At 38.8% G+C, this 12,986-nt stretch overlaps 1 protein-coding gene across 1 annotated transcript in view; it reads right to left on the bottom strand.

The window, feature by feature from the left end:
- Positions 1-9,082: 9,082 nt before the first annotated feature.
- The window catches only part of KCNK2 (potassium two pore domain channel subfamily K member 2), a 99,831-nt gene continuing 95,927 nt past the window's right edge, over positions 9,083-12,986 (bottom strand). The window contains exon 7 of the mRNA XM_049769532.1: positions 9,083-10,051. Coding sequence (XP_049625489.1) covers positions 9,734-10,051 — 318 coding nt within the window. The 3' untranslated portion in view covers positions 9,083-9,733. The remainder of the gene's footprint in view (positions 10,052-12,986) is intronic.

Genomic DNA, 12,986 nt, shown 5'->3' with positions numbered 1-12,986 from the left:
ATGAATACCAGAGTAATGTTTATGTTATTTTGAAAGTTTTTACTTCTAATGGGGGTTTTCAAGAGACAATAATTTTAGGAGAGCCTTGGGAAGTCATTTCAGAGGAAACAAGACTCCAGGAACCACTGAGACCAGGTTCTTCCCTCTCAGAATATTGGCACTGATTACTTCCCTTACTGATGTAAACTGATCAAGGCAAGAAATTCAGCATCTGAATCCATGCAATTAGATATTCTGTAATTATGCCAACTTATCTCACCTCTAATCTAGTTTAATTTCATCAGGCATTTAAATACATTAAAAGGTAAACGAAAGCTCCCTTGTATATTTCCTTCATGGTAAGCAACACTCCTGGACTATTCTAAAACTTTTTCTGCTCTGGGCCAGTCTGGAAATGTTTCATTTATTTCTTATCTAATAACCTGGTTCCAAACTAGCTAAAAGAGAAGCAATTCCTTTCTTGATACTGGGCAATGATATCAAGTCGAACATATTTGCATACAGAGAAGATTATTGATAGCAGAAGGAACACTCCAGGAAGCACTCAGATGCACTTAAAAACAGTTCTGAAAAAGTAAATATATTCTTTCATGATTAATAATCATTTAAAGAGAAGACCTTGCTCTTACTGTTATTTCTACTGTGAGAGGATTTGTATTTATCCACTACTGATTCTTTTTGGCCTGAATCATAATCAATATTTGGAGACAGTTGGCAAGTGGAATAAAAACCAAAGATCCATAGCTTCAGCCACAACATACCTGGTTAATTTTTCTCACTTTCTGTTTTTGTCATCAAATTATTCCTTTTGTCAAAAATGTGCTATTTTTTTTTTTAATTTTTGGCCACACCCAGTGACACTCAGGAGTTACTCCTGGCTATGCACTCAGAAATTACTACTGGCTTAAGACACCATATGGGACACAGGGGGATGAACTGCAGACCGTCCTGGGTCAGCAGTGTGCAAGGTAAATGCCCTACCATTGCATCATTGCTCTGGCCCCCCAAAATATGCTCTTTATCATCGACAGCAAGGGCCCACATGTGTTTGGAATCAGAACTAGGACCAGGTGCTTCTTCCAAGGAGAAAAAGACAGTGGTCTCCTGAACACTAACCCATAAGGCAGTGGCAACCTATGCAAAAATAAGACTCAAGGTGACAGTTGGTAGGTGAGTGGTGATTCCTCTTGTCCACATTTTAGGAGTGAACTATGGAGTCATGGAGATGCATCATGCAGATCCTGCCTCAAAGCTACCTGCTACGTAGTACAAAGCTGGTCAGTGGCATCTAGCTTGCAGAATCTGAGTTTGATCCTGTAGTTTGCTCCAGGCCAACCTTCAGCAGGGCTACTCCTGGCCAACAGCTGAATACATGAGAGATAACAGGACTAGCTCAGTCCCATAGGGTATGACCATCCACTAGTGGCTCTGGCCCAGCATGTTTGAAAGTCCCTTTTACTATTGGCATAGAATATCTATCCTTCCCCAAAAGATATCAATGGTGATGCCCAATATGGCATTTTCCTTAGGAGTGGATGTTTTGCAGGCATAGTGACCACATCATATTGGAAGGACCATATTGGAAGTATCAGTCACTCATCTTCATTAAAATGGTTGAACACTCTCTGGATCAGCCTGGCTTCTTCTCAGAATCTCCAATGTGCTACTCACTAAGATTTTCTGTGATTTCAAGGTAACAAACATGGCCGTTTACAAGGGCATCAGGGCATATTAAGCCCAGGACCCTGATATCCACTTAGGTCACTCATCACCCTTCATCTACAGATGGCTTCTTAGTGTTGACCCACTACTAAAAACACAACTGAAGTAACTTCTCAAGGGCAAGAGTATCTTAGGTTGATGTATGATCCTTGAGGATACCAAGTATGCACTCAGCAAAGACCACTGTATGGGACTTGGTTCAGGAACCAAACTACTGAGCATTGACCTCAGTGTCAACTATTCCTCTTATTCACTGGTAAACTTTTAACTCCTAACACACCTGAACTTGACAAGGTCACATGTAAGTATGCCCATGAAAAGCATATCTTTATGGTATGCATACAGGGGTGGTTCTGTAAAAACAATGAGCTGTGACTGCTGCCAAGACTCCTTCAGACCTGGGTTGTGAAAAGCACCATCTTGGTAAAGGTCATCTACAATCAGCAACAAAGTATAAGAAAGAATTTGAAAAATGTCAGTATGGAAGAGTGTGTAGAGAGTTCAAGGTGCCTCCCCTTTGTGTCTCTTGTACTTCACTTTTCAATCATAACTGTGACAATATATGTGCAACAGCTAGAGACGGAGATGGCTCTCGAGAATCCAGAACCTTCAGGACTGAAAAAGTGTATCCAATACTTAAGCAGGGTGAGTGTACTTTCACAGAATTAGTGGATTCAAAGGACAATTAGTTCCAAAGGCCAGAGAGACAGTACAAAGGTTAAGGCATATGCCTTTCATGTGGCTGGCCCTAGTTTGTTTCTAGGTACCGCATGGTCTCCTCAACACCACTGAGCATATCTCTAAATATCTTCAAATTCTACCCTGGCATCTCAGACCTGTGTTGCTGGGAAGCTCCAGGCCTGTATACATCAATGCTCTGTAAACCACAAGGTGCTGAAACTAACCTGGGTTGACTATATTCAAGGCATGAACTATGCTTCTGGCTAGTCAATGCTTTATTAACCACATAATATTTTTCTCATTGTCCCAAAAATACTGAGGATAATATTTTACTATATATTTTGGGGGAAATATGACATAAATAATTTTTGCTTATTTTATTTGGTTTTTGATTTCTGGCTGTTTTCAGGGATCACTCCTGGCTGGTGCTTAAGAATGACCTATGACAGAGAGTTTTGATTCTTTTCAACTACATTAGTTGGAGATTGGATCTATCTGGTTTAGTAACAGAGCTGTGGATTTAAAAAAATTTAGAAAATCCCAGAAGCACTTTGTTAACTAGTTTTGAAGTGATGTCAAAAGTATTCCACATCTTTGGTCCTCAGTATGTTTGCCACAGTGTGCAGAAGGCACTGATACACTTAATTAGCAGAAAATTATTAGGATCTGATTAAACAGATATTTTTCCTGTGAACAGCCATGCCAAAATAATTCAAGAAAATTAGAGTATTTTATTGTGATGCTGGTCATGTTCCACAGATGATTTTAAGAAGTTATCAAACTGCAAATGTTAAGCTTTATTATTCATCTTTGCCATGAGGAAAACATTCACCGATTAAAAGAAAATGTATTTTTTAAATTTCTTCAAGGAAACTCAAAGTATTGTTAGGCTGAAAGAAATTGTTTGTTAGATGTAGAACAGTTAGATTTTGAAGGGTGAGGACACCATCACAGCTGGTTCCCACCAAGGAAGGAAAGGCTCAAGGAGAATTTTCATGTATCTCTGTGAAAAAGGGCCACTTTTCTCACAAAGGCAGACTTTGGTAAAGCACGATGGGGACAAGCAAACCATGTGCCATTGTTATAGTGATTACCCTGTCTCTTTCTTGGAGAGACTGTCCATGGAGAAACAAGGTAAGGGTTTCAGGCCAGTGTCAACAATGGTTTGAATTATATTCATCTAAATCAAATCAAGGAGATTCTCTGTAGAGCAATTGGATCCACTTGTCTTGGAGGGAAATGTAGGGTATTTTTCTTATTAATTTATCCATCAATGTTAGTCCCAGCCAATTTAATGTTATTCCCAGCTAGCCTTCTAAGCATCTAGAATAACTGAGCACATCTTGTTTGAGAATACTTAACTGTACATATCTAAGTATTCAGCTTCATTTATTTTAGATGTATTTTCCCTTTGTTAACACAATTGAACTCCCTACTACAACCTATTTCTTTGTCAAGTTTTAATGTAGGACCAACTGTTGTCCCCATATTGCCTTGATCAGAAGAAATTTTTGGTTTGGCCACAATTGAGAGTAATACACAAAAATTTAATAGGTAGAAAGCACTGATGTTGCCACACATACCACAACCCACACCATGTCCCCATGACAAAGAATTATTTCATTCAAGAGGTCATTAAGTTAGAATCTATTAAACCTATCAAGTTAGAAACCATATTATAGTTTCCATGTTTTGTGTTGTATTTCATAATTGATTGCTCCTTCTGCATTGCAGCTAATAGATGGGCCAGTTTCACTACTTTCACTTCTTTGTAACTGCTTTAATCCAATGTGTTCTACTTCACACTACTAAAGTAAAGAGAATAACTTGAAATGCCTAAGAGTGTTTTTAAAGGGTGTTTGGATAAAAGTACACACAATTCTATAGTACAAAAGTGCAACATCATCTACAAAATTTAGTCAGAAATTGAATTAAACCCGTTGTTTATTTTATGAACTATTGTCAAAATTATACCATGTAAGTGGCTAATATTTTCTATTGGATACAGTTCAAAATGTGCCAAATAATGGATTCCTTCCCAGACCACTTATGAACTTGTTTAAGCATGAAAAAGCTGGCTTTTATTTGGCCAGGATAATAGATGTATATTTTGGGTTTTTCTCATACATCACACTCATTTAATAGTATTATCAAATGGTTTTTAAAATTTATTTCCAAATATAGTTCATTATCATCTAAAAGATTTTATAGTTATTATGACTCAAACTTGACAAATGAGAATTAATATGCCTTTGTTTTTGTGTAATGACAGTAAACTCACTAGTTGAAGAATTAGCTTTGATTTTACCCCCTCTTATAATGAGTAAATAATACCAGCTTGTTATTTTATAGGTAAACAACTGTTATTTGCATATCATTTACTACTAAGCCAATGGAATAAGACAGATAAATGTTTGTAGAACTGAGAAAATTTGGGATACCCTTTGCCAAAATAGTTAAGTGGTTAAATTGTTTCATTCTTGTCTTAATATTCATTTAATCGCTGCTAAAATAATTTAAAAAATTGTACACTAAAATAAGTGAATAAAATAAGTGAATTTCATTCTAGAAGGCAAGAGGTTATTATCAAATAAAAAAATAATGAACACCTAACCCAAAACTGAAGGGAAAATACCCATGATTTTATAGATGATATTTCATAGATGATATTACTTCAATTGGGATCAGGGAAGTCATATTAAAGAAAGAGCTACTGAGCTGGGTTCTGAGGGTGAGAGGAAGTTTATTAGGTAAAAAGGGTTGAGTTTTAAATGGAGAAAGAACAGGCTAAGCAAGAGAATAAATAAACAATCCTTTGAGATGTAAATAAAATGCCATAAAGTTGGGAGGCAATGAGTACAATGGATGAGATAGGAAGGGGTGAAGTGAAGTAAGGGAAATAGGTCAATATGGAGAATTCAGGGTCATTTGGATTTTATTCCTAAAAAAGTGGAAAATAAGGGTGGATTAAAATGTAAAAGTAACATCAGATCTGCACCCTAGACATTCCAGCTTACCTTCCTTCAGAGGAGAAGGAAATGACGGAAATCAATTTGGAGCAAGGAAGGAGGGATGTGGTTTGAATTAAGATCACATCTCTGTGCATAGTCAGGACACAAGTTAGTCAGTGTGGGGCTTAAGAGAAGAAATCTCAAAGACCTGACTAACCGGATGGATGAGAGTGACACTCACTAAAATGGTGACACCATGAAAGAGTCAAGCCAATGAGCTTTATTGACTCTGAGGAGAAGCAGAGTTGCCAAGGGGGCACTTAGCCTTGTGGTCAAGGGTTCCAAGAAAAGCCAAGTCTAGTAGCAAAGACTAGTTTTTCAGTCAAAGTACAAAAATGCTCTGGAAATGAATGACAGGTAAAAGAAAAATAGAGCTGTGAGTCTAGAGAAGTTTACAGTGGGATGGATTCAAATAAGAATACCTTTTTATGTAACACCACCATATATCAATGAGTTAAGAACATGGCTTTGTCTCCCCACTGCCTTTGTGTAAGAAAAAGTTTGACTTGTGTGCTCAGGCTTTACTGTGTCTCTTTGGCTCGATAGTCCTCAGCACTGAGATCTATTAAACTCTATTCTTTTACTATCAATATATATATATATATATATATATAATATATATTATATATATATATATATATATATATATATATATATATATACTTGGCAAAGACATGGTTTCATGAGTATTAAAGGAAGTTAGGCCTTAAGGAACAAATGGTGTTACTGGGATAACTCTTTAGGAAGGTGATTGAAACAAAAGCTGGAAAAAATCTTTAAGATACAGGGAGAGATTTTTGAGATAAAGGAAGAACTTGACATTTGTAAAGTATTCCCCTTTGTTTCTGTTCTTGGCCTGTACCTGGCAATTTTTAGTGGATACTCCTGGCTCTGTACTTGGGAATAACTCTGGAAATACTCAGGGGATCATATAGAATCAGAGATCAAATCCAAATCCTTATCATCTGTACTATTTCTCTGGCCCCAATTTTTTCTGTATTAAGAAAACTGCAATAAGTTTCCCTCAAAAACAAACATATTGATCCATCATAAACTCAATACTTAAGCATAATACAAGCCAGTAAATGTAACTATAAAAGAGAATTTAAGAAAAATCCATACTGAAAACAACATGATATATTAACTTTAATTGTATTAAGGTTATTTAAATTGAGGTATTATTCACTTTATACAAAATAAAATTTATACTCACATGTAAAGAATGCAAACCACAAATATATTTTTATTTTATTTGAAGAAACACATTTCATAAAAGGGGAAAAGAAAGTACTGATTTAGACCACCCATTACTAGGCATACATAGTTAATTTCAGTATTCCAAGTGTCTAAAATGCATTTGTTTGTTCTGCATTCCAACTAAACTTTCCTTAGAATGTTGGAATTCTAGTCTCAAAGATCAAATAATCTCACTGATTTCTAATGCTGAGTAATATGGAATTTAGGCTATCATATGTCACATACTTCTTAGAACTTGAGAAGCAAATTATGTTTCCTATTTATAGATGAGAAAGACAGACAGATGTGAAATGAACCTGGAACAAAGTGTATAGATTATGTAAGAAATGGAAAGAACTCCCAAGTTATCACTTTCGGAGAGAATATAAGCCAAGAAGGTTTAGGTTTCAGTGTCTGAGACTTTTGAGATCCAGCACTTCAGTTATTTTCCCCTCAAATCACCCCTCCAAAGCTCTTTCAGGACAAAAGTGCTCTAACACCTGATCAAAGAGTGAGAAAATGAACTCACCAAAATCTTTTGATGACAGCAAAAATCTTTACCAATGTTCTCTCTGCAAGAAGTAAACAGAGGAAGCTTGAGAAAGCAGCATTGGTTGGTATGAAGGTACATTCTCACCCTAAATATGACCTGGGAGGTGACTTTAGGATATTTACTGAGTGTTAAAGTCAGGAAAGTCAGTATTGATATTGGTTTTTCTCTTTAAAGGTATTTTGGTGGCTGTGTTCAGCATATAGATCAACTCAATGTTAAAAAAAATCATAAAATAAAACCAGCTGCTGTAATTTCATGGCAACACCTTGGTTTTATAGACGATTTCAAATATTTTATTTTAGTTACAAATTTCAGGATATTGTCTTTTGCTCAACTGTCATCAAGATGAATATTCCAGAAGTATTTGGTGATAAAAGTAGTAATCATCAAAAATAATTCTTGGATATTGTGAATGAAGGTCACACACACATACATACATGTACACACACACACACACACAAACACATACACACACCTCAGTGTGAAAAGTTCTGAAGTTATACTCAGCTAGAACCCCTTCCAAACACTCAGTCAAAACAAGCAATTTCGAAACTGCTGACTTTAATTACAAACTTTATTTGTCAATACAATTCACAGTTTATACATGGTTCATTCCACCATAGAACTTTCAGAACAGTTATTGAGAAAATGGTGTTGCTTTCTTTCTAAAAGAGCCCATCTTTGTAAAATTTTGGTTAGAATTTTTTTAAGTTTATAAAAGTACCTTCAACAAGTTATGTGGATATTTACATTTCTAGTGTCAATCTTGGGAAAATAGGCATCTATAAAGTTTTTGTTTCACTTGATCTTTAGCGATCTGGGTTTATTTTATAAGACCCAGATCTGAATCCCACTTATTCAAATGATCCCAGCCCACCTCCCCCAGGGTACAAGAAATAAGTTCTATAATTATAGTTAGGGAAAATTATCTTCTTTCTGTATTTTAAAAATTATATATACAATGTACAGCAGATCATATATGAAAATAAAGGAATGAGGAATCCATCTACCAGGTGACCTCACTGAAATTTCTTCTGATCCAGGAAACTTCCAAAGAATTACAGGATAGAAAATAAAACTCGAAAGGCTTATAGGCTTTGTCTATCTTAAAAAAGAAAATAAAAGGAAATGCTCTCTGGATTTAAATTGTGCTGTAACTGCTTCTTCTCAAACATCAGAAACAAATGATGTCCGCAATCTAAATTTTCCCATGTGCAAAATCACAGTGGTCCCCCAGTCAACTCTTTCACACTCACGATTATGGGGTTCCCCTAGAGAGGCTGGGCCCATCTTTACCTCCCCTCCATGTCATGCCATCTTTCCCTGGTCCTGTCAATTAGAGAAGATCAGATAAGCTTCTGCATTAGAAAACAAAGGGAGGCCCTCTTCTTCCTCAGTGCTTCTGCACTGTCTTTCTATGAGCTGGTTTTACACCAAAGACCTTCAATCACCTCCACATGAGAGCCACTTCCTCATTTCCCACAATGTATTGTGTCCAATCATTTAGACATAGAAGGACGGTTTTCTCCCACTTTTAAAATAAATGATCAGTCATCAATAAAGCCCAAAATACTGCCAGGATAAAAATCAATGGCTTGGGAGTAACCAGAGTTGGCCACCTGGATGTTCTATGGATTCCTGGTGCCCAAAGTACAAGGACACTCAGATGGGTCACCAGGGGGAGGGAGAACTTCACTCTTCATTTCTTTGCAGTGCCTTTATCATAAAACTTTATTATTATTTTTTATCATAAGATTTATGAGTGTTGGTTCAATGTCTATATTCCCTCTTCAGACATTCTCACTTACTTAGTCTTTGTAAAATGTGATCCCAACAAGGTATGGCATTGAAAAGGGAGCTTAGGGTGTGTGTGTGTGTGTGTGTGTGTGTGTGTGTGTGTGTGTGTGTGTATGTGTGTGTGTGTGTGTGCGTACGTATGTGTGTGTGGTGGGTGGGGAGCATTCAGGCAGGGGAAAGCACTACAGAGATGGCCTTAGGGTCAGGGCAGAGTAGGAGAGCCCAGACATTAGCTAGAGAGAGGTTTGGATTCTTCCTGAAATAAGGCACTGACAGAAAATGTCTTAGGTTCTTAAGAATCACCTGCCCCTTGCAACAAAATATGCTGTCATTTGTGAAAAGTCCATGTCAAGGCTCAGTTAGGGCTGACCCTGAAATTTGTAAGGATCCCTTGCAGCTACCATCTCCCCAGAAACCCAGAGAAAAACATTTTTGGAGATCTGATGGCATGTGGGAGGACCCAAGGGCTGGGAGGGGAAAACAGTCTGGGCACAGAAAAGCATCAGCCAGAGTTGTGAGCTAACACTCACCATGCGTGTTCAGGGTGTGCCAGCTCAGGATTCCAGATCCCTCCAGGACAGATGACTAGGTGGTGTTGCTACAGGGTCCCCCCACACACACGTGGAGCTCATGCACAAGTTGGGTTGGTTGGTTTAAAAAAATAAAACAAAATGCTACCAGCAAGTGAGAAAGAGCGAGGTGTCCTGACCTAGGTCCTTCCTGCAGTTCAGGGCTACTTAAAGTTCTCAATGACTGCAATGTCATCCCCAGCACGGTGTGGGGTCAGCCCATTCAGGTAGATGCTCTCAGCTTTGAGGAGTGGCGGTAAAGTGTCCCGCTCGCTAGCCAAGTGGTTCACTGACAGGGTCCTGCGGCAGGGCGTCAACTCCTGGTTGTGGTTGCCCGTCAGCTCAGCTGAGAGTTTCCGCTTGATGGATGTGGCCCGTTGAAACTTGTCATAGATCTCCACGCTTAGTCGCCGCCTGGTCTCCTTGAACTCGGCTGTGACATTGGCTGTCCACTCTGCTGCATGGGCACGGAACTCGCCAACCTAAAGAACATGGGCAGAGAGACCAGCACAGGCAGTCAGAGGGGGATGATTTATTTATTGTTGGTGGGTGGAGGGGGATGCAGACATTGGGACCACAATTTGCTAATAAACAACACTCAGGGGAGGCCCAGAATGATAGCACAGTGGGTAGGGCATTTGCTTTGCATTGATTAACCCAGGTTTGACTCCTAGCAATATGGTCTCCTGATCCTGCCAATGCTCCAGTCCTGATCTACTTTTTAAATTCTATTAGTTGCATTTGATTTAGCTTTGTGACCATGCCTGGCAAGTGCTCAGGGCATCCTCCTAGCTCTGTACTCAGGGATCACTCTTGATGGACGTCAAGGGACCCATCTGTGGTAGAAGAGAATGAGCCAACATCAGCTGTGTATAAGGCAAGCACCCTATCTGCTGACATCTCTCTGTCCCTGATCTACTTTTTATTTTATTTATTTATTATAATTAAAATATTGCCACTATTCTTTATATTTTTATTTAAACACTATAGTTACAAAGTTGTTCACACAAAAAAGTTACAGTCAGACAATGTACAACAATTTTCATCAGTGCACATTTCCTGCCATCAATGTTCTCAGTTTCCCTCTCAATCTCTCTGATACCTTCTCCATCCTATCCATACTCTCCTACCTGCCTCTGGAGTAGGCATTTTACTTCTCTCTATCTTCCTCTCTCTTTTCATTTCTCTGTCTTTATTTTGTCACTATGGTTTGCACTATTTTTAATAAAGGAGTGTCATGAATGTCCCTTTTATATTAGATCCTTTTCTACTCTAACTGCACTTTCCTTTCTTTGTGGCAAGCTTCCTACCATGGACTGGCCCTCCTAATCCTCATCTCTATTGTCTCTGGATACCATCACCACACTTTTTTATTTTTCTTATACCCCACAGATGAGTAAGATTACTTTATAATTTCCCTCTCCACCTGATTCATTTCCCTCTGATTTTTTGTTTTATTTTGGAGCTATACCCAGCAATGCTCAGGGGATTATTCCTGGCTCTGTCTCAGAATTAATCCTGGTGGGGTTAGGGGACCATATGTGGCACCAGGGACTGAACCTAGGTTGACTGCATGCATCCTTCCCACTATAGTATCACTCAGTCCTTCCTACTTTTTATTTTTTTAAAGGCTCTCAAAACATATATATATATATATATATATATATATATATATATATATATATATATATATATATATATATATATATAATCAGAACCAGAGCAATTGGTAGTCATCAGGTTCTATGTCTAAAAATATAGGAGTGATAAAAGGAAAAACTGTGGTCATTTAATAGAAGAAATGAGCCAACCATGTGACATGGGGAGCCCTGTGCTTTGTTGATGGCAGCTGGCCCAAAGGTAATTCTGCTCCCATTTGGGACCTGCCCACTCTCTTTGATGGTCAGAGATGAATTACTCGTTGCTGAATTCTGCTCCTCTGAGACTCTACTTTAGAGAAGCAAGGAGCCAACCTCAGCATGGGGGTTGAGAAGCCTGGAGTTAATCAGGTACTGCATACCCCCTAGCACCTCCAAGTGTAGCCCCTAATTCCCCTCCAAATATCCCAAAGTGAAAAGTAATCAAGGACAAGAGGAAGAAAAGTGAATTTATTCCAGCCCCAATGAGAAAGCAGCCAGCATTGTCTGTGGGCTTTCTCTGTTCCCCCAGCTGCACTGGGTAGAGACTTCTTGGGACACTGAAAAACCCTAGATTCTGGTCAGTGAAAGTCCAGGTAAGAACTTGCAAAACTAAGCTGAGGTCATGAATGAGCTGCATTTGGAAGGAAAACTTTGCCCAGAAAAGAAGTGTCAGTTGCTTCTCCACCAGCTTTTACAGAATATTCAAGTCTCACTACTGTGAGATGCTTAAAAAATGTGCTCCAAGGACCTACAGTTTTGGTTAATATGGTCTTGAGCTCAGTGCAACCATTTTCTAGCACATCACCAGGTGCTCCAACTTCACACTGCAGGCCCAGTTTCCTGAACAGTATGAAATCTGCAGTTTGAAATTGGACAAATTAGTACTTACAACTGCAGGATTCCATGTACTCTGTAGGCCCAACTCCCCGGTGATTTTTCATCATGTATTTATTTTATACTGGTTTTATCTATTATCATTTAGGTCATGACAATAGTGTTGGCATTTATGGTATCACCATGCACAATTACTGTTACAACCCTCTCTTACTATCACCACCAATAAAGTCCCCATAATCTTTCACTACTGTCCCAATGTCACCATTGCTTTTGTTGGTTTTAGGGTTACACCCAGAAGTATTCAGGATTTATTCATAGCTTTGTGCTTAGGAATCACTCCTGGTAATGTTTGGTGGACCTTATGGGATGCCTGAAGGTGCATCAAACCTGGGGAGGCATGTGCAAGGCAAAGGACCCCTCTGCTGTGCTATTGCTCCAGTCCCTCAATGTCACCTTTTAAAGGAGAGATAATTTTAAAGGGGAGATAGCGCAGATGAGATATTTGAGGTGGTAGAGCACATGCCCATCTTCATGGGGCAGGGTTCACATGTCCTTCTAGCTTAATGGTGATCTTACTAGATGGTGACAGACTATATTCACCCCAGGTTCACTGAATGAGCTGATTTCCCATCTCATTCCTTGAGAGTATCAATTGTGCTTCCATGCTTTGAAACAATGGTAATTCTTTTTTTTTTATTTTTTTTTGGTTTTTGGGCCACACCCGGTAACGCTCAGGGGTTACTCCTGGCTATGTGCTCAGAAGTTGCTCCTGGCTTGGGGGACCATATGGGACACCGGGGGATCGAACCGCGGTCCGCCCAAGGCTAGCGCAGGCAAGGCAGGCACCTTACCTTTAGCGCCACCGCCCGGCCCCAACAATGGTAATTCTTATTAGCGACTTGATTTCTAACAGAACCTTTGACACAAGTTAACATAGATA

Source organism: Suncus etruscus, chromosome 3, assembly GCF_024139225.1.
Source record: "Suncus etruscus isolate mSunEtr1 chromosome 3, mSunEtr1.pri.cur, whole genome shotgun sequence".
Taxonomy (NCBI): Eukaryota; Metazoa; Chordata; class Mammalia; order Eulipotyphla; family Soricidae; genus Suncus; species Suncus etruscus.
The sequence above is the reverse complement of the archived record's forward strand: the minus strand, read 5'-3'. Positions and strand labels throughout refer to the sequence as shown.